The following is a 23,157-nucleotide window of genomic DNA, read 5'->3' as shown; positions in this document are numbered from 1 at the left end:
CAGTTTCTTCCCTAAATCACCTAGAATGTGAAACAGATACTAGACCTATAGTCAGCATCCTTTTCAATATCTCACAATGGGATGGTAGACAGACACACAAAAAAGTCAACATTGCATAAATATTATAAGCATATTGTGTCTATTTTCTCATTCTCCTCACTCTAATTAATTGAAGTCAGATAGTACAAGCTTTACGGACCTCTTGTCTGGTTCTCCATACCCTTTCTTTCTTCTTCCATTCTTGACTTTGTTCCCGGGTAGTAAAACCCTTCCTCAAAGTTCAGCCTTAGCGCACAGAGAATAGACTGTGTTCTGTGGAGGGGAGTTAACAAAGGAATAAGGATTAGCTCATGGTAATTTTCACAAATTTTATTAAAAATAGCTGCCTCTTTCTACGTGTTTGCCTCACTGATGAGAGGAAAAGAAATCTGGACCTCGTGATTCCTGAATCCTCCTCTTGCACGGGCTCTGATCCATGGTGGGCGATTCTCAACGTTCGAGTGGAGTCCATCAAAGGACTCGAAAGCGCATCTCGTGGCGGAAGCAAAGGAGCTAGAAGTCTGGTGCCCGAGAGATCTGCAGGCAAGGGCACATTGAGAAGACCTAGCAGTCTCTCCTAGCAGTCTACCAAGCAAGTTTTGCTTTTTTCACACCTACTTACGCGTCCCTTGCATCTGCCCGTCTGCGCTTCCTCATCCCATCTCCCTGAAGAAGTAGAAGCCTGGGGACATGAGGAATGCGCACCACCCACAGGACCGCGACACAGTGCCTCTAAACCACAGCGTCTGAGGAGCAGGCATTGGTCCTTCTGACACCCCCACTTGGTCTGCCTGAGGATCTTGGCTTAAAGAGGAGACAAGACGCCCACGCGCACCCCTTTGCCCTGTCGCGTCCTCTTCCTCCCAAGGAAAACAGCCGTGGTTCACTGGGACGCTTTTCAAGATCCCGCTAGCCCCAGAGCTCCGGGAAGACTCAGAGAGAAAGCTCGCGGGTACATTCGTCCGCATCCTTTTGTAGTCTGCCAGCCCGTTTACCCTGGAGCCTGGCCCTCCGCGGGCGGCGCGCACCGCACGGAAGGGCGCATCTTCACCGAGTGGCTCCGGAGGCGGAGACGCGCTGGGCGCGCTCGAGAGCGAGGAGCGAAAAGTTGTGCGCCCACTTGGTAGCGGGAGAGAACAGAGGAGCGAGCGCGCCAGAGCGCCGGTGGGGGGAGGAAGGGAGGGGGCGGGGAGGGGGCCCGCTTACATGAATTTCCAAGTGGTAGACCTGCCTCTGCGCTCTGCCCAATGAGATCCGTCAGGGGAGGCACCCGACTCACTTTTCCACATCACTTCACAGTTACATTTGGCAGGCAGGCGGGCTTGCACGCCGGAGCGCTCAGCTTAGAATTAGTGGATCTATTTGGAATCTCCCTGCTTCCCCGAAGCTCATCTGCTGTCGCCGGCTCGTGCACGGACGGTAGCGTCCACCCAGCGAAGCTGCACTTTGGGCTGCGGAGACTCAGAGCCCGGCGCGCCCGCCCCGCGTCTCAGCACCAAGCCCCGCCGCTCCGAGAGGCATGAACGCGATCCGGAGGCGTCTGCCCAGCGCGCGGGGACCGCTCGCTGTTCACCGCCCTCGGGAGCAGACCTCGAACCCCTCCAGCCATTAGTGAACCAAGAGGCTTGAAATTCGCTCGCGCGGAGCCCCTCAAGAGTGAGTGATCCTCCACCCAAACCCCTCGTTTTAATCCATGCCCCGAGGACCCAGAAGGGACCTTTTTTTTTTTTTTTTTTTTTTTTTTTTTTTTTTTTTTTTTAAGGAATACCCCTGCCCATTCCGGCACCCTGCACGCCTCCTTCCATTCGAATGGTGCATGTGGGTTTGCAGCCCCAGTGTGGGGCTGAGCTAAATCTTCTTTCCTGCTATGCGCAACTGATGGGATCACCTCAGGGTTTTTTACCTGACCATTTTTGCAACCTGCTCCTACAGCAGATCCCGGGGAGAAGCAAGCAGGCTGTGCCCCTCCGGCTTTCCTGCCAGGTTCCCTTTCTTGCGGTCGCCTGGCGATTTCGCCGCCTCGCGACATAGGCAGGCGCCGCTGCAGCCGCGCGCCTTCACTGCGGGGTCCGTGCGGTGAATGGGAAGCACCCGCCGCCGGCTGAGAGGCAAGTGCCAGCCGGAGCAGAAAGGAGGCGAAGGGGAGCGGGGTGGTGGTGGTGAGGGTGCCCTCTGGCTGATTTGCCGCACCGCCCCAATCCCGAGGAGACGGAGGGCGACCCCCGCAGTGGGGCAGCGGGCCACGACTCAGCCGTGAGAGCCCCAGCCCACGGCTTTCCCACAAGTGGCTCCTCCGGCCCCGGAAAGCGCGGTGCGGGTTCCAAACTTGCCGGGCTCCCTAGCGGCCCCGCGGCTCTGTGGACGCCGAGATACAGCCCTGCATCTAGGCAAGACACCCAAGCAGGGTTCTCTCCGAGCCCGCCAGACTGTGCTCGCAGAGGCCTCCTGAGCCGAGCCGGGGACTCCCTCGGACTCCCTCTCCTAGCTCCGCCAGAGCCCGGAGCTGCGCTTTCTGACAGCTCCCTCCTCCCCATCCGCGAACCCTTGGGGGGTGGGGAGGGAGGGCAGGCTGCGCCCCTCGCGGGACCTGAGGAAAAGCGGATTCTTGCCCGGGTTCTGGCAGCGCGTAACAGGTTCATAAGGGACTTGATCCCCGTTCTCTCAGGCTCCAGCCAAGCCTGGGAGCCAGTGAAAATCTGCCGCCGCCAACGAGGATGCCAACAGGTATCCACAGTTTCCTGTTCCTTTCCCTCTCCGCAAGCCCAGACCCTTCCCCGTCCAATCTGGCAGAAACCTCAAAGTTTCGTGATCCCGAGACCCTTCCCCGCAGGCACAGAGCCGGCGGCACGTCCGGGACTAGCCGTTTGTCTCCGCGAGCCGAGATGGCAGCAGTTTGGTTGGGCTGCTACATGTAAGAAATCAAACAATATTAATTGTTTATTGTTGCAAACGCACATTAGTCAGTGATGGAAAACCACCCTGGCAGCTGCTCACTTCAGCTCCAGTTAAAGGATAGAGCTGATAATTAGGCAAGGGAGAAAGGGTCCTTTCAACTTTACCACCGTTTCCTGAAGATTCCACAGAGTTTCCTCTTTAAGAGGCAAGATTCGACCATGCCCTTAGCGCGCCAGAGCTGCTCAGCCGATCAGCCGGCTTTCTTTCCCTGGCTTCACAGTATCTGTTGGCGGAGAATGGAAACCGGGACGCAGGAGAAGGCGCACTGGCCCTGCCCTCTCGAATGGGTACCACCGCGAAACTGATCGGAGGCACGGGGTAGGGGGGCGGCTGGGGCCCCTAGGAAGCGCCGGCCTCTTTACAGCACTCCTGACAGCCATCTCAGTCGTTAACAACCCTCCCTAGGCTGTCACCTCCGGCTTCATTATAGGAGCTTTTCAACTGGAAAACTATGTGCTGGAAGGAGATATTTATGTAAGATTCGAGAGTGGGATTTTCCATCCATTCAACCTGGCCGCTGTACCTCACTGCATGCAAAATGAGCCCTGTCGTTCATGGCAAACACAACTGAAATTTCTGCCTGGTTTTTGCTTTTCATCAGTCGTGTCCGGTTTTCCAGGGGTTTTATCGTGTGTGTGTGTGTGTGTGTGCGTGTGCGTGTGTGTAAAGAGATTCTTTACACGTGTGTGTAAAGAGATTCTTTTAACCAGGAGGCCTTTAGAGGATGTTCTCTGAGGGTTACTTTTTTTTTTTTTTTTTATCCCTCAAAGGGAGTTCTCCATAATCATCCTGTCCAGACATGTTTTTCCACTTCCCTGAGCTCTGTGGCTGAAAGAAATTCTAGGGCTCTCCCTCTTATTAAATAATAATACTACTAATAATATTTGGTAAATCTGCTTCAGCAGTTTGGAAGCCCCCCAATCACATAGTCATTTCATGCTGGAGCAGTCGCAGGATTTTAAATCATCTTTGATAAATAAATAAATAAATATATATAGATATATATATATATTTTTTTCCCCTGGACTCTGAAGAGGGCTTGGAGTTGAGAAAAATCTATTCTGAAAACAGAGAGGAGCCCCGCAGATGCCCTGGAGACTGTTTCATTCAGGGCTGCTCTGTGGCAATTTGCGCTCCTCATTCTGTCCCCCACGACATCCACATGGGCATCCAGGTATCCCATAGCCATCACAAACAAGCCCGATGTTTCAGAGGCACTGGCTAATGTTGTCTGAAATGTCTGCTGCAATGCTGTCATGCAAACTTTTTAACTGTCCCCCCCTTCAACCTGGATCTTCTATTTTCCAATTGCTATTACTATTTAAAAATCAATTCTTCTGCCTTATAAGCTATAGTCTCTTAAAACTCTACAGACTCCAGATGAGGAAATCTCTCCACCCAAATCGCTTAACATATTTTGGCTGCATTTTGGGTGTCCAAGATACATTTCTTGAGCTCCTGAAGGTGTTAAGAATTTAGCTGAAGAACAGTTTTGTTGCAACCCTCACTGGAATAGCAGCTCCACTGGCCTGCTGTACATGTATCAGCTGAATAAAGAAGGAAGTCTTTAACTTGAAAAAATAACTTTATGTGGGCATTACATGCTGCACTCTGGTCAAGACAGTCTTCATCTAAAGCCACCGCTTAATGTAGCACTGAACACAGTAGAAGTAGCCAATGGCAGTTCGCTCAAAGTAAAAAACAAATGAACAAAAAACAACAAAACAATCTGTGAAACATGCTCTGCAGGATCTAGTAGGCCACTTGAGAAGGCATTTTGTAAAGGCTGTTATATAAACATCCTCATCAGGCAACATTTCCTTGTAAAGTGAACAGATTTAAGGTCTGATGCTCCTGGTTAGCAGGGAGCGCCTGAGTCTTGGAGCAAAGCAAGAAAACTCCAAAGAGTGAGGGAATAATGATTCTATTCAGGAAGCTGTACCTCAGGGCTTTCCTCTCACAATTCCTTTCTCTGTTTATGGGTGAGGAAAAAGGATCAAGCACAGACAGAAAAGTTAGAATCCACACTTCATCGGCAACTGTTCAGAAGTAACTTTATCATTAGAAGTAACTAATTCTCTAAAGACAAAATTAATAATCTTCATTATTTTTCTATTAAGGTAGTATACCTTACAACTTTATCAACATTCCAATCTGAGCAAAATTGCCATGCACAAACAAAAGCTTTTCATGGACAAAACGACATTCAGTTTGTATTGCCAACCATTCTTTCCTACTCCATCAGCAACGTTTTGTGTCTGACAAATCAAGGAAGAAGCAAAACAGACTAGCCTTTAGATTATAGATGCAAACTAAGGTCCCAAGACTTTTTCAAAACTATTCTGCTCAATGGTGCTGTCGGTATTAGTTTCAATAATTTTGTATTTTTTACAACATTATTTAGAGAAGCAAGGCATGGGGGAAATGCAGTTTTTCTGTTTTCAACACTGTTGGCATTCAAAGGTGAAATGGACTAACTTTGCTTTTTAGTTTGGGAAAAGCTCCTGTCTTTGGCGTATTGTATACCTCCTACAGAGCACAGAATTAAACCAAGGCTGATTCCTTTGCTCTGTATTAGGTGTTACTTACACGCACATACACACACACACACACACACACACACACACACACACACACACACAGAGCTTACTTCTAGAAAACCTGAAAACGTCCCTAGATAACTAACTCACTTATTGGTTCAAGTAGGAGATTCTTATCCTATTCCTTTTACCCTTTCATCTGCTTTAGATGATTTGCTTTGCCCTCTAGGCTTCTTGGATTCATATATTGACTAGTCTTTTAAAGCAAACACATCTGTCTGTGGTGTGGGAAGATTTTTTTTACAGAATCTCATAAATGTATATTTGTGGAATATAATATGTTGATGGTCCGAGGCCATCCACTGATGTCGTGGGGCTTAATTAACCACAGAGCCCCTCGTCTGCTCTCTTTTGAGTCCCTGGGAAGTTGCTGATGGTGTGGCGTGTGCAGTGTGTCTCAACTGCACTGTTGGTTCCTGCCTCTGGAACCCGCCTCCAGATGTAACCAAGAGGAGAAAATTAGTTGAACCTGGCAATTTCAAAAGGTCAGAAAAGAAATAAGTTCAATGGATGCCATTCAGCTGCTTCTCCCATACACTGCTGTGAACGAAATCTCCATTGCCTCTTCATGGCAGAGCATCCAGGCCAATGCTGTTTCCTTTTTCTCTCATGTCCCAAGCTTTTATTTCCTGAGTTTTAAATGTCATGCGCTATTCCCTATCACAAATATCATCCACCGTCTTGACTTTAGAAGGCTTGTTTTTTGTAAAGTTCTATTAGTAGGAGGAAATGCACAGAAGGGATTTTTCTGTATCTCTTTGGATACCATCGTAAAAGAATAACACTTGTATTTGGAACCTTCAAACAGTTTCTTTCCCTACTCTGCTTGTCAAAGACAACTACAAATGCTGGGATGATGGTTGGTTGAGGGAAGAGCATGGAATCAGTGCTCAGTCAACATTGATTTAATGCACTGACAATTAACAAGCCCTGTGCCTTTTTTTTTTTTCTAGTATATTCTCAATAAAGGGGAGGGAGGGATGCAAGTATATCTAAAGTCCAATATTGTGACAATCTACCTCAGTTTTCTCTACAGAAATTTCATAAATTGTCCCAAGTTTTTTCTTAGACACAGCTTTTCCCTTTTTGAAGAAGTCATTTTTATTCATGTTCCACAAAGCATTTATTTTTCCCTCAAAATCATTTTTTAAATGATATGGACTTATAAAAATTAAGAATACTTCTAAGACTAGACTTGCATCAAGAATGCTTTTAAACTCTGTGTGATGGGAAGTTATATTTTATTGGGAAAAATGCTCTAATTATGGAAGTCTTGCATGTGTAACTCAGTATCTGTACCTTTCCCTTGTGGAGAATTTATTTAAAAAAAAAACAAAACCCAATGAGGAAACTACTTCTTCTTTCCTTCTTATGCTCCTTGCCTCCTTTCTTTAATTCTTTAATATATATTATATTTGAACAGTTCGCATCAACCTCATGTGACTTGCAATTCTGTGTCTGTTAGAAGACTCCTCTATATTGATTTTAATCAGCAGGATACCTGGCCCTCACAAATACACACAGGAAAAAAAAAAGTTCCATCAGAAAGTCCTCATGGATGTATTTACGGATATTTTAAGCAAATGGAATGCACTTCACAGAAATATTAAATGCAATGTTCTTAATTCTTCTATATCACTAAGTGAAAATATTATTAGACTATATTCATATTCTATTAGCAGTAGGGACCATATTTTCCATGCATTGTTTCTTCCTAAATGAATTCATGCATAAAATATGATTAGTTGATTCCTGATGTAACACAAATAACAAAATAAGTAGATGGGGAATAATATGAATATCATTAAGGAATGCTTTTCTTTCCTATCTATGGAGCCTTATCTCCAAAATATAATGTAAAGATTGCAAGAGCACATTTCATTCTTTATTAGCCCATTGCTGTTTCAGCTTGACAAATGGAATTTAACTTTTCTATGTCCCAAGTATTGCCATCTTTAAAATGGGGATGCTCAGAATTATGAAATAAATAATTCAAATCTATTTTTATTGGAGTAGTAAAACAGGCTTGACTTTTAAATTTCACTAAAATAAAGCAGCTGAAGGAGGTACACTTATTTTAGAGTCTGTATAAACAATTTAATTTTCAGAAACTATATATTCAAAGTGATATCTAAATATCATTTTTGTCAAATGATTGCTTGCTATCCGTTTACCTACCCATCTATGTCCATGTGGAGTTCATGGTAACAGTGCTTGTGGGTGGTTTTTAAGCTATAAAGTCTTTGAAACATGAAAGAATGGAAGTAAGGTGCACTTGTAAGGGTGGTTACTACACAGTATAATCTAATTGGCAGAATCTTGACTTATTAGGCTGGGATATTTGGCTGCATTCCAGTTTCAGTATTGTAGACTCTGTAGCCCTGGTTATGTGTCATATCTGATTTTAACCATTTCCACATTTCCTTTTTTTTTTTTTTTACTTTTCATTTGGAGGAAAATTGCTTTACAATGTTATATTGGTTTCTGCCATACAACAATGCTGTTTCCACATTTTTTAAGCAGGAAGGGAAAGCTTCTAATTTTTAACCATCATCAGTAGTACTAAAATTTCTTGAAACACATCAGGAATTTGCTAAATATTTTTTGGAAGAAGACACTACCTAAATGCAACCTCTAGTTAAGATTATCTTCTCAACTCCTGTCTGAGTAGTGTTTAGAAGTCACTGTATCTTCATCTTTGAATTAATAGGGACTTCCCACTTGAACCATTCTCATGAGAATATACTACATGATTATGACATGCAATGGAATTTTTCTTGTAGGAGAGAAGAGTTTTCCAGTGAGTGGTTACAATTTGAAAGTGAGTAGTTCTGGTGTGGATGTGTACTTGTACTTTGTCCTTTGCACTTTACCCTTTGCCCTTTTAGGATTAATGATGCTGGGCAATGCCATGTCTTCTTTGGAAAAGAGAGACATGGATGACCCCAGGGTGGGGGAAAGTTAAAAATACCACCCTTTAATCCTACTATATAACTCAGGGAGATATACTCAATATCCTATGATAAGCCATAATGGAAAAGAATATGAAAAAGAATATATATGTATAACTGAATCACTTTACTGTACAGCAGAAATTAACACAATGTTATACATCAACTGTACTTAAATAATTTTAAAAAATACCACCCTTTAGAGGCCTCATAAAATTATTTGAAGACATTAAGTGTATATTAACTGTGGATAGGAAAAGCTATTTGTGAAATGCTGTTTTACTTATATCCCACTTGGTTCATGCCATTTAAAAAAAAAGCTGGAAAAAGTTATTTTATTACCTGTTTACACAGAGCACCAGAATTTTCCCCACTGATGTATCCAGCAAGAAATCCACATCAAATAGTTTTTAAAAAATTAGTCAAGGTTCTTTGTGAAGCAGGTGAAACATTCAATAAATTGTAACTATCATTGTTACACTGACAAAAGAGTTTTTACAAAGCTTATCTCATTTAATTTTTTTCACCATGTTTCAAGTCAGTTCCCTCATCTGCCACTATTGAGATAAATTTGCCTAGGTCACTTATCTTAGGAATGATAGGGCTGTGATTCAAAGAACTTCTGACTCCAGAGTCAAGGTTCTCAGCCTCAGTGCCCCCACAGTTCAGCTGTATTAACAAGATTGTTAAGGGTAAGATTGATTTCCTAGTGGTTACTCTGATTTAAAGGCATGTTGGTTTGCAACCTTGGAGTTTCCAGAGGGGGTAGGGGGTGAAATTCAAAGCCGACCCTTATACTTGGAGCTCCAGGACAGACGGAAAAAGAGGCAAGGCACTCCAGATTGGTAGGTGGCAGTTTTAATAAACAAGGGAATGGACATTACATATGAGGCTTGACTTGGGCAACCACAAGATCTCTGCATCTGCTTGCTAGAATCTTAAAGCTCATTTACACGGAGATGTTCGTGGCATTCAGTCTCATGTACCATCCAGATGATCTCAGTAACACATAGCTCTCTCAAGGCTACATCTTTGAAGTGGCTGCTAATACAGACACAGTGGGCAGGACATGCATTACAAGGACAGGGAGGGGTAAGGAGCCTTTGATTGCCAGGGTCCAGCTCATGGATAAACCTGTGGTCACAGCTCCTCCATGACCTCCCCCACCGGAGGGCCAGCACAAATTGTTTTCCCTCATTAGGTCTTTGGCTGTTAAACTCTGAGCAGGTGATTTAAACACAGCAAAGGATGTGGCTTTTAAATGGAGAAGGAAGGATTTAGATTACACTTGAGAAATGGCTTCCTGGCATGACTCTTATAGGCAAGGAAAGTGCGGGACTTAGATTCATCGTTCTGATGTGGTTTCAAGACAGTTCTGCCTGAAGAAGATCCGACAAGATAGATTCAGCTTCAGTATCTTAACTAACCTTATAATTCTAAGAAAGTTCATTAAATAAATTTCTGAGCCTGTAAACACTAGGAAAAGAAACTTGACTCTCCTGTCTTTGTTACCCCAGTTCTGAGATGTCTATAGCAGGAAAGCTTCTATGTGAAGGACAGAGTTTTGACTGCATCTTGGGAAAGGAAGAGGAGGAACTGTCTTTGCCATGGTAACCAGTAGTTATCAAACTTAAAGAAAACTAAAACTTCCAGTAGGAAAAAAAAAAAAAAAAAAAAAAACCAATAGCGTGTCAATAATAGCAAAAAGTAGAGTAGATTTGACAGCTATTATTCTGGGTGGTAAAACAAGCAAATAATGAGCTTTTGGATAGAGAGACAGTTGGATAAATGTATGATTTGATGCCAAAGAAAGATGTCCAGAAGAGTTGTGGTTGAGAGGAGAGATAATCCTGTGTGTGTGTGTAAATGAAAAAAAAAAAAAATTAAATTCTGTTCTGCTGAGGGAATTTGGTCAGGGCATTCTGAAGGCTTTAGGAAAGGTGATTCTCCTGCATTATTTATATCTGGACACACACAAGTATTGTTTGTCTCTAGTTCTCCAGGGCTTGGCATGAATCGCACTGGGCCTCAGGCTGAACCGCGTACCCTGTATTGCTGAAATACCACTTTGAATTCAATGTGCATTTACCTGTTTTGAAGCAGCCTGCTAATGGCTCTAAATTCAAGGTCAGAAACATTTTTAATAGAAACTCTCTGGTCTTATGTGTCATTTTTGCTTCCATGAAATATTGTGGCCACTAAGCCCAGTGGATAATAAAAGCATAATTTCCTGTCAACCACAATAATCTGCAGGATTGAATTCTGAAGTGTCGGTAAAAGCCCGTTTTTATTTTAGGCTTCAGAGTGTGGCTCATCGTTGGGAACTGCAATCTTTGTTGTTTACCAAGTCAATGGTGCAGTAATATTTTTGCATAATGACTTATCTGAAAGTTTTTTATTTTTTTAACCTCAAAAAAAAAGTTGAAGTCAGTGGGGTCAGACCAGGCTGTAATTAAAGCTATCTCTAAAATGTAAGTGTGAATGAAAAGCAGGATTGTAAGTGTCTTACCTAAGACGAAACATCTTCTTGGGGGAGTTCTAGTTACTTCTTTGTAAGAATTCCAGAGGGACTGTCAAGTCTCTTCATCTCACTCTCGGGGTGTAAATCAATGCAGCAGCATTATAATAAAGTGGATTGCTTGGCCAGACATACATACTGTGGTTAGAAAATCTAAAAATACATTGATTTTTTTTTTTACCCAAGCTTTACAACCTCACTCAATCTCTTCTTCCTTGCGTAGAGTTAAGCAGTTTGTATATGCAGCCACTATTACAATGTTTATTAATTCTGATAACAGTGACAGGACATTTGGTTGCATCTCAAGAATTCCTATAAAGCTGTTCTCTGATCATCTAAGAGGACAACATTAGCTCCGCCCATGGCAGAGCCCCGCATATAAATAGTAGAGTTCTGATTATCACAGGAGAATCCCATTTCTCTCCTAGTAATAGACTTTGCTAAAGTGAAGGTCAAGTCTCAACACCCCCTAATAGCATGCGTGGAAACACACTGCTTATTGGAGCAGTTTTTCCAGTGTCCCATATGGAGTGGGTTAAGTATAAAAGTTATGACATCATACAAAGTCTCATTTATTCATACATTCTATTGCTGGTTTTCCCAAAGTCTATTCCCGGGTAGTAAGTAGTTTATGGGCATGCTATTTAATGACACTGAGGAGGAAGTAACTTTTGTACCACACCACTGAATCTTTCAAGGCTTCATAGGAAGGAGGTCTGAGTTAGGTGGTTTTATTCCTGCGAACTCTAGGCTTTTCTAGCTACAGCATCTGCCGCACAGATGAGGTTATTACAAATGCAGAGTTGCAAGCCCCACTCTAGACTTACTGGATCAGAATCTGCATTTTAGAAAGATTTCCAGGATTTGTATGCACATTAAAGTTTGAGAAGCATCACTTAGGGGTATGCTGGAGGAAACTCTTACTTGACTAAACCAGAGGTGTTTATGGCTTAGAAACTTCCGCCAATTGTCATACCTGGTTAGTGATCACATTGAAAACTTGAAATTGGTCACGGTGGAAGTATTTATATCATGGAAATAAAAAAATCAGGGATTTTTTTTCTTTCAGATAGCCACTTGGTAAACATTTAACTGCACACCCTTGCCTCTAACTGTTGCTTGTCTTCCTTTGCAACAAAGAGGGACACAACCCCAGGCTCTGACAGTATTTAGTTAAAATTAAACATTATTTAAAATACCGATCTCACTGTGCTTCCAGTTGCTGTCTGCCATACTCTCACCAGGTGGCTCAGTGGGAAAGGACCTGCCTGCCAGTGCTGGAGACTCAGGAGGCGCAGGTTCGATCCCTGGGTCGGGAAGATCCCTTGGAGGAGGAAATGGCAACCCACTCCAGTATTCTTCCCTGGAAAATCCTGTGGAAAGAGGAGGCTGGTGGGCTACAGTCCATAGGGTCACAAGAGTTGGACATGACTGAGCATACCATCGTTGTGGAATGGCACTTATTTTTATGCCTGAGAGCTTTCGAAATTGAACACACTCTTCTCTTCACAAAGCTCTGGCAGAGAAGAGGACGTCAATTTGACATGTAGTCTAGAGACCATAATTAGAATGACGTGGTGGGTAGCAAGAAGATACCATGGCCATGGATTAGATAATATGACAAGAAATGATTTGAAAACTACCCTCGGTACTAATTCATTCACAAATCCTGTATTAGTGAATGGTTTCGTTCTTGTTCATTGATTGACTTGAATGACCCTTTATACTTACCCTCCCCTCTTTGGGTTACTCCTTTTCGATGTTTAGATGATGTTCCCCCCAGGAAGCCTTCTTTAAGGCAGTGAAGATGAGTGGCATGCCCATCATTCTGTACTACCCTAGTGTTTCTGAGACTTAGTAGGATGTTCTAAGTATTCATTTCCTAGTCTTTACCTTGGCTCTTGGCTTCCTGAAGATAAGAACTCTGATATGCTTGCTTCTCTTGCCTTCATGCCTGACCCACAGTATAAGCTCATCAAATATTTAGACAACAAGAGAAGGGACTATGGTAAGAAAGGATTCTGAAGTTAGATTACCTAGATTCAAATAGCTGTTTTCTCTTTACTGGAGGTGTTCTTCAGGCAACTCATATCATTACTCTACACCTCAGTTTTGAATAAAACTTACTGTGGCTTGTAAGTACTGTGCCTTGTAACAAAACTTACAAGGCACAGTAAGTTTGATCTGACTGCAAGATCTTGTGTTCATGGATACTATTTGGGGCTATGCATATGTTCTTTATTGATTAATCCCTTTATTCTAACTAGTGAAGCTATGCCATTGTATAAAACAGTTTCAGGGCCTATTATTACTTTTTACCTGATTCTGACAAGTTCAGGGAGGAATTGAGTCACGTTCCATCCCGAGTGGCTTGGTGGCAATCCATCTGCTTGGTGGCTTCCATCAGGGAAGTGTCTGTTAGGACTTTAAATTGGGATTAAACTGCTTTAATCCCAGAATTATTAACAACAAAGCAGATGCCAGAGAATACTTGCAGAGTATTTGGCACAATTTGAAAATAACTGTGCATTCTTAATCACTTTACCAAAATTATCACTTGTAATCTTCAAAATAAACCAGCTAGGTAAATAGCATTCTAGTTTTTTTATCATTATTATTTTTAATTGACCTCCAGTTATGCAACTGGTAAAGATGGCTCTCTGGCTGGAATTCAAACTCCAAGCTATCTGGACCTAGAGGAAACTCACAACCATCTCGTTGTTCTCCTTCTATAGCATTCAGGCCATCAGAGGATGGTCTACATGGCTCTTGAGCATTCAGGTATGGCCCAGCATGAAGCAGGGTAGGTTTGGAAAGAAGTCTTTTTGCCCCTGAGAAGCGTTTAGGCTGAGCCTCCATGATTAAAATGAGTATTCCCTTCCATCCAGTATGGTCCAGCCCCTCTCTCACCAGCATCACCCTCGTCCACCCACATCCCACCTTAGGGAGGATTCTTGACTGCCTTTGTAACTCTCATACCTTTACCGTTCCTGCAGAAGTCACACAGCTTATTAACTCTTTGCTCCTTTGATTTTTTTTTTTTTTTTTTAACGGAAGCTTTTCAAGGGCAGAGATGGTGTCAGGAAACCGCCTCCTCAGTCTGGCTCAGGAGAACAAGCATCACAGCTTAGTGAGTGCTTCCCAGGTTCTGGGTGCTTCATCTGAGTCTTGTTTCTGAATCACCCTACTGCCTGGAAATTAGGAATTCTTCTTACTGCCATTTTGCAGAAGAGAAAACAGAAGCTCAGAGAACTTAAGTAGTTCTTCCCATTATTACAGAGACAGCAAGTCGTGTGAGCTGGGATTCAAGCCCAGGATTTTCTGCCTGTAAAACAGACAGTCTCGCGAGTAACACACTAATCCTGCATCACTGTTCCTGCCCCATGTTTAGGAGATTGCATGGCATGTGATGGGTGTGCTGTACATGCTAAGTATTTTAAGTTTAAACGCTGTTTAAGTGGATTGACCATTCAGAAAACTGTTGATATTGAAGGGATTTTTCTATCAAGATCTATCAACTTTTGTTTTAAATTCGAAGCCTGCAAAGGTCTGTTCTCAGATGGGATGAGACAAGGTCTTCCTGGAAATCTGCTATACAGGAAGCCTGATCTCCCTGCTGGTACTAAAGTTTTAGGGAAAGCTGGGGGCCTTGTTCTGGACTGTCTTTCTCTGAGTTGATTTCCTGTTGAAAGATTTTCTTGCCTTCAGTTTCCATTGCAACTGCTGTTTGCAGGGATTCTCCTGTGCCCTTATCAGGGTGGAGCCTCTTTTGAGGTACACAGAGAGTCCCAGTGATGGAGGTGAGCCCACGCGAAAAGTGACAAGCAGGGCGATTCTATTCACCACCTTGTTAGATAGGATCCTGCCTGTCTTTGCAGCAGGATCTAAATCTGCCCCTTACATCTGGCTTTGCTAAGACCACTCACTAGCTAAGCCAATGTTAAGGACTTTCTTGCTTTCCCATTCTGAGCCAGAATGGAACCAGGGACACACAGGGCTAAGTTTCCCTACTGCATTATAAATTCCCTGAGCCAAACTATTCCCCATGGTGTTTTGAGGAATTATTTTCCCATTTAATCTAATTCAGCTAGACTTCTCTCTGGGATATGTGGGGAACATTATTTCTTTAAAAATAATTTTTTAACACGTTTTGCCACACCGAAGGTAAGCAAAAAAAATGTATTTGACACCTCAGGTAATGGGGATTTTTTTTGTGCATCCCTTTCTGAAATCTCCTCAATTGAAAATTGTATTTTTACCATATTTCATTCCCAAAGGAGCTTTTCATAATTTAGATCTCCTGTTCAACTGTACATTTGGAATGGGAGCCTTGACACTGTCCTGATTATAACATACATGCTGGACGATACAGAATTTCTCTCTGGGAGCATTCTAATTTTATTCACTCATTATTAGCATCCTGGCAGAGAATTGTATTCTGCAGCCCGAGCTGGACAATCCCTTCTGATGGGCTGTGGCAGCTAAGACGGTAACAATTGGGGCTATTTCCCTTCTGTTCTCATTTGTAGCTTTTTTTTTTTTTTTTAAATTAACCATTGAAGCTAGTTTCTTCACATAGTGCAGCCCAAAGGGAACTAGAACTTCTCTTTAAACTGGAGGGTGGGGAAGGAGACAGAGAAGAGAAGGAAGAAAATGAGGAAGAAATGAAGGAAGGAAGAAAGACTTGCAATCTCTACAGGAATGCAGGAGGGCTACATTGGCAACACCCACACTTGCCTTACAAACAGACTGCAAGAAAAGAGAGTGAAAGCCATGGAGAGAGAAAAGGGAGGGAGGCATGAAAGAAAAAGGAAGGGAGAAAGAAGGAAAAAAAACAAGGAGGGAGAAGCAAATTTCAGGGACTTGCAGCAGTTTTTAACAAATAGCAAATGACAGAAATTAACGTTGTGTTGCGCTGCTGTGCTCAGTCGCTAAGTCCTGTCCAACACAGTCTTTCACGCGTGTGTGCTCAGTGGTGTCTCTTTGCGACCCCATGGACTGTAGCCCACCCAGGTAAGGATACTGGAGTGGGTTGACATTTCCTCCCCCAGGGGAATTCCTGACCGCCGTCACCCCCTCCCCCCCACCGAGATCTAACCCATGTCTCTTGTGTCTCCTGCCCTGGCAGGCAGATTCTTCACCACTGCGCCACCTGGGAAGCCAACAAAAATTAATGCGAATATCTGAAAGCTTAAAGTATAAAAAGACCTGTGAGCCTACTTCTTCTCAATCTATATGGATCCACTTTCTTAATTCAAGGCTGTGGGAAATGTTCATTCACATGCTTTTGAAAAGCAGTGATTTTGTTTTAAAACCTGTTGGCAGTGGATCATTAGTTTTCTCCCTCCTTGTTTTTGCAGGAAATTTCAATAAGAAGGACAGCCCATGGATCGTGGTCTTAGAAAAACTGCGTAGATGATGTCTGTTTCCGGTACTGTAAACACGTGGCAGGGCTGTAAGTAAATGCTCGGCACCGCATGATGAATTGGATGGCTGCAGACCGGAGGCAAAAAAAGTAATTGTCTCATTTTCGTGGTGATTTGCTTAACTGGTGGGACCATGCCAGAACGGCTAGCGGAAATGCTCTTGGATCTCTGGACTCCATTAATAATATTATGGATTACTCTTCCCCCTTGTATTTACTCGGCTCCGATGAATCAGTCTCCGGTTCTAATGAGTGGATCCCCATTGGAACTAAACAGGCTGAGTGAAGAACAGCGGATTTTGAATCGTTCCAAAAGAGGCTGGGTTTGGAATCAAATGTTTGTCCTGGAAGAGTTTTCTGGACCTGAACCGATCCTTGTTGGCCGGGTAAGCTTCGTTTTTAAGATCCCGCTTTTGGGATCTTACTGGTCTCTAGATCTTTAACATTAGGCTTGTCACAGTTGTTGCTGCACTTAGCTGTAAGTACTTTTGGCCAGATGGTTAGTTCATTTACCTCTTGATTTCTTTAGGAATATGAATAATCCCACAGTAACAGATTTAAATGCAGACAAACTGCTTTTCTCCGGAAAGCTCATCCTCCCCACCTCTCCCACCCTCCCCATCTATTATATCATAGCTATAATAACACTTGTGTAATGCATACACAAATAAGCATTCTCATTCTCACTTCATAGAAAAAGTCTGCATGCCAAACCTCTTCTGTAGCTTACAGGACTTGGAAGATGTACACATTTTTGCTCAATTTGAATTTCTACCACCTGGATTCCTAAGATGTTATTTTGTCCCATTTTATTCTGAGGCCATGTATCTCCAATTGCAGGTAGATTTTTCTCCTTTTTTTGTTGTGATTCATTTGTTGTTTCAGTTATTAACCTAGGATGGAGGAAGGTAGATTCTTGGAGTGGGTGCTTAGCAGTGCTTTGTACTTATGGTCATTCAGTGACTTTGCAATAGGATATTGATTAATTCATTGCCAGGTGGAGTCAAATGGATAGAATCAAAGTTTTGGTCTGGTGATGTGTGTGTGTTTGTGCACGTGTATGTGCGTGTATGTGTTAGACTGGGTTTACGTTTGTTTTGCTGTTGGCAAGTTAGACAAGTGTTCCTTGTTCTGATGATAGGCACTGCCTGATTTACACAATCTCACTGTGGGTTGTTGAAGACTATACATGCTTTTTTCCTCAGAATTATTCATAAACTTCTGTTAATTTGGGCACATACCATCATTGTAGGTAGAATTCCAATTATGAGCCTGCCAAGCACTGATTTTCCTGATAAGTCAGATTCAGAAGTGAATCATGCCAATACTATGTGTTTCCGAAATGCAGTGATTAAAAAAAAAAAAGAAGAATTAAATATTGAGCTTCAAGACTTGGTGTCTCACTGGAAACTTCTGATCCCATTTGTGCTTGCACCTCATTGTCTTGCAAAGCAGACTGAGCCTCCCCAAGGATTTTGCTTTTTCACTTCAGGTAGTTTCACTTGGGCAAGGGAAATCCGGAGGAGGTGGTGTCAGGAATCATTCGGAGAACACGTATTATTGAGGCAAACACATTTTTAGGTGGATAGGGGCCTGTTGATGAATAAACCAACGACCCCTTCTTTCAAGGAATTTGCATTCTGGTCAATATTGTTTTGTATTGAGCGTTATTATTAAAGCACTCTGTGGGCACAGTCCTGATTGATTCTAACAGTAGCTCCCTCCCCCCTCCACATGTATACATATACGTGTTTATGTGTGCATATATACACATATACAAACAATATATGAATGAAACACATCTACGCTCCTTTCTTTGTCAAAATACAAAAATGATTTTTTTGTATGCCTGATGCACACTCAGGTAGCAGAACTGACTGGAGGCTATTTATAGTCGTAATGCATCCCATTACTGTGACTTCATATATTTCCCTGCAGAAATGTTAATGTGTTTGATTAGAGGCTACTGCCCCAGACTCTGCTAAAGGTTTTACTTACTATGCAGTTTATCTACCTTAAAACGTTTCTAAATGTGAAAAGTTCTCATTTGCAAAACATCTGGCCCGGTGGGTTTTGCACAGGGGCTTCTTGACCAGATTATCTGTCTCTCTCTCTCTTTTTTATTTTGATGAGTGCAGAAATTGAGACTTGGATTAATAAAGCAAACCAAGATCGTAGCACTAGTAAATGATATGAATCTGAATCAAGCTGGGGATTCCCAAGGCCGTGATTTTATCCACTGGATCCGATTACAGTTTAGTGACTAGTTACCATGTATTTAAACCATAATTTGCACTTAAGAATTATTGAGTATAGAATGCAGAGTTCTTAAATTCTTACTTTCTGGATATTCAGATTTCTTATCCAGCCCTCCGACAAGGCATTTTCATGCCGTATGAAATTCTGGATATATAATACATGTACACATACATAATTGATGGATATTTTCTGCCTGTTTTCTGTTAGTTAACTCTATGGAGGTCTATCACACTGTTGATGTCTTGTGCAATATAAACAAACAAACTTGCTATCCCCAGAAGAACTTTCCATTTTTACCTGAATATAAAAAGTAATTAAATTGGGATTTGTTTTGGAGTCAGGATCTAATGACTAATTTTACCTCCATTGTTTAAATGTAGCAATAGAGAGAGAGGCAAACAATGCAGTGTTTACTATCCTTTTGTGACGTAATAGTTACAGGAGAGGAGAAGGAAATGGCAACCCACTCCAGTATTCGTGCCTGGAGAATGCCTTGGACAGAGGAGCCTGGTGGGCTACTGTTCATAGGGTCACACAGAGTCATACACGACTGAGATGACTTAGCATGTATGCATGCATTGGAGAAGGAAATGGCAGTCCACTCCAGTGTTCTTGCCTGGAGAATCCCATGGACAGAGGAGCCTGGAGGGCTGCCATCTATGGGGTCTCATAGAGTCAGACACGACTGAAGTGACTTAGCAACAGCAGCAGCAGTACTTGAGAAATTCATGCTTCTTTCAAGGACAGAAATGTTGCTAGTAAACCCTAGGCTTTTTTTTTTTTTTTCTGGCAGTGTTGCACAGCATGTGGGATCTTAGTTCCCTGACCAGGGATCAAACCTGCACCCTCAGCATTGGAGGCACAAAGTCTCAACCACTGGACTGCCAGGGAAGTCCCGAACCCTAGGATTTTGAAATGGCCAAGATGATTCTGATCCTTGATGAACTCCTCTTCTCTGATCCTGGACACGGCCAGTTCCTAAACGACTGTTCAATCTGAGTTAATCCTCTTTTCTGAAGAACTTTTCCTGCAAATATTTCCAATCATGTATATTTCCCCTTAAAGAAAAGTGCTCCTGAGTTATTATGGCTTAGCCTTTGAGGGACTTAGGTTGTAACAGAGTCTAAAAATGCATTTCAGGTGACTGCTGCAGGTGATGAGGTAGGCTGAGTGTGGGGATGATCCGTATCGGGGTGCCCACCGGTGCTTTATACCGTTTTATCTCTGTGAATCCTCTTCCACGTCTGTCTGTGAACGCTCTTCCACGTCTGACTCTGAACCGCTTCATTGCTGAGCTTCTCCCCAGGAACTGGCTGAGAAGCACTAGTTACTCAGGAGCATACCTGCTCTTTAAAAGGCCCTCCTGCGAGTCACCATAGTGGGAGCCTCGGGCTTGGCAGAATGAGTTCAAGCTCAAGGGCAGAGTCAGTGTTTGAGTGATTGGCTCTTCAGAGTTTCACATACACCCTCGCATCCTTCATTTCTGTTTTTACTCTATTGATAGGCAGCTGGATGCAGAGAAAAAACTAAGTCTTAGAGCTGGACTCTGTGGAGGTTTGAGTATTGGCGTTGCCACTTTCTGGATATTTTCCCTAGGAAATAACCAAGCTCAAGTGTTAGCCAGATAAGGTAAATACAAGTAGATAAGAACGACTAAAATAAGGCATGGAGTGCCTATACATATTGTAGTCATGATTGTATTAAGTGTGTGTGTGTGTGTGTGTGTGTTTGTGTGTGTGTGTGTAGTTGGAGTGATGGACAAAGAAACTACATCACTGTGAGCACAACAAAAATAAGGCATGCAGAGTGCCTATACATATTGTAGTCATGATTGTATTGTGTGTTCGTGTGTGTGTGTGTGTGTGTGTGTGTGTGTAGTTGGAGTGATGGACAAAGAAACTATATCACTATGTGAGCACAGGAGTCTGGGAGCCTAATGAGGGGCCCTTTCAATGAGCCCAGGTTGCTTAGGATGAAGATGAGGGTTGATATTTCCATGTGTCTTGAAGGGTAACTGTCATTTAGCTTAGTGGCATGGGCTGGAGTAGGAAGTTAGGAGCCCCTGCCAGGTGGAAAGGTTTATGCGATATCGTGGGAACAGGGTGGGATGACTGAGTGTCCCCTCAATCAGAAGCAGCATAAGTCTGCATATGTTCCCTTGAATTAAAAAGAAGTTGAATTTTGTGTTCTTATAGAGCCTTCTCTGCCCCATTTTGTCTAAAATAGAACTGTTCCATCTCTGATATTTCAACCTGTTTGACTATGCTTTATTTTTATTCCTTCCTGAAGACCACTGTCTCACATCACCATACTTTATCTTCTGATTTGTCACCTACTAGAATGCAAGTTCTACAAAGAAAAGGATTTTGTCTTCTTTGTTCTTTACTGAATATCCCCAGAACTGGGAACTCTGCCTGCATATGAGGAGAGCTCGTAAATATTTTGCATGAATAAGTGAATGAATAATTCACCTAAAAATGGAGGAATTTATAAAATAAGATAAATCAGCTTTTATATCAGTAGTATTTTTCAGTTAGGAGACAGTACATTGCTTTCGTGTTTTCCACTCCTGTTGGGATTTTAGGGACTTGCTAGGTAGTTTAAATATTGTTTCTAGGCATTGATCTTAAAAGTCTTTCTTTGAAATAGTAATAGTGATAAGAATCCTTGGTGGCTTGGTGGTAAAGAATCCACCTGCCATTTCAGGACACATGGGTTCGATCCCTGGGTTTGGGAAGATCTCCTGGAGTAGGAAATGGCAACCCACTCCAGTATTCTTGTCTGGGAAATCCCATGGACGTAGGAGCCTGGCGGGCTGCACTTCGTGGTGTCGCAAAGGGTTGGAAATAACTTAGCAACTAAAAAACAACAACAACAAATTTGTTAAAACAAGTCTTTTTATGAAGACTGCAGATTCTTCTCTTTGGAGGTTGTCCCCTTAGCCGTAGCATGAAGCAGTGCAGCCTGGAAATTCCATTATCTTCCAATTCATCTAGAAATTTATGTCACGAACTAGACCAAAAATCTTTCTGAATATCTGAAAAGCAAATAACAGCCAAAGAGGCTCCACTCCTGCCTCCAGCTCTCTGTGGAGCAAGGTAGTTCAGAGCCTGTTGGTATACACATAAATACTTTGACTTCCATACTGCCCAAAACCTCCTGTGTTGATTTTCTTTGCCAGTTCTGGAAGAGAATAATGTGGTAAACCCTTCACCCTATATTTTTATTTGCTCTGGTCTTAGAAAAGAAAGATGGAAAACCCATGGTAGTTTTTCATAAGTCTTGTAACTGAGACAAAAATATCATCCTTGGGTGAAATGTGCATGGATTCTTTGAGCTGGGCTGTTCGATGCCATCCTGAAAGCTCTTGCCTGTGAGTCAGGAGGGTGATTGATCAGATCATTCCACAAATATTTATTGAGCAGCTACTATCTCCTAAGTGTTCTTGTCTATGGAATCTTAACCCTGAGCAAACATAGATCCATGCCCTCTATCAGAATGGGCTACTAGAGGGAGACAGATGTTAAGAAAACAATCACAAAAACGTATGTCAGGTTAAAACTGAGGTTGGTACTCTGGTGTGGAAGCCCATACAGAGGAAGCTGTTTTGTTTGGTGGGATGATGGAAGCTTCCCTAAAGGTTGCCATAACCGGGTGAACCAGGGTGCAGAGCTGAAAAAGACAACATTGACACAGAAGACGTAGTATATGGACAAGGCCATTTAAGGAGCTGAGACTGGGTCTGGGGAACTGGAAGACAGAGAGCTTGTGTTGAGAGCTTTGGAATTAGGTAGAAAGATGAGCAAGAATCTCTTGGAAATCTGGCTTCTGTCTTTTTCCCCATCTGCCCTAAAGGAGCTGGAAGAGAAAGCCACGCAACACTTCTCAGGTTCAGTTTCCTCACTTGTAATTTGTATAGTGGATTATGGAATTATATTTAAGTTACAAATCCCCAATGGAACAGGAAAAGAAAGCAATATAAAAAATGTGTGCAACATCTATTGATTTTTGGCCCAAGTTCCTTGAGCTCTTGCTCTGTGGTTCTGTGATCCACTGTTCCTCAGACCGCTTTATTTTTGGGGAAAAAAATACGGTTTGCTTTCCAGGTGGTCAGAGATCTCTCCTAAATCTTCTTTCTTACATAAACTCCTCAGCTCTCTTTCCTCCCTTTTCCCCTCCTACCTGGATTTCTGAGCAACTCCTTATTTGGATATAACTCCCATTGGTGATGCCACGTCTATTTATAATTCTCTCCCTCCAAGGCACTGACTCATTTTCTCTCTTTAAAATTGACCTTCTAACCTTCCCTCTTCACCGTAACTTGGAAATTGTTTGGGTGGTGCTTAGTATGAAGGACACGGGATGCCAAATAATTACACTGTTTTACAGTTTACGGTGTCAGCGGCTGGT

At 42.7% G+C, this 23,157-nt stretch overlaps 1 protein-coding gene across 1 annotated transcript in view; it reads left to right on the top strand.

Moving 5' to 3' along the window:
• CDH8 (cadherin 8) overlaps nt 940–23,157 on the top strand; it is a 397,394-nt gene continuing 375,176 nt past the window's right edge. The window contains exons 1-2 of the mRNA XM_005692098.3: nt 940–1,695; nt 16,424–16,874. Coding sequence (XP_005692155.1) covers nt 16,623–16,874 — 252 coding nt within the window. The 5' untranslated portion in view covers nt 940–1,695; nt 16,424–16,622. The remainder of the gene's footprint in view (nt 1,696–16,423; nt 16,875–23,157) is intronic.

This window comes from Capra hircus, chromosome 18, assembly GCF_001704415.2.
Source record: "Capra hircus breed San Clemente chromosome 18, ASM170441v1, whole genome shotgun sequence".
NCBI lineage: Eukaryota > Metazoa > Chordata > Mammalia > Artiodactyla > Bovidae > Capra > Capra hircus.
Note: the sequence above shows the minus strand (reverse complement) of the source record. Positions and strands in the feature narration are given on the sequence as shown.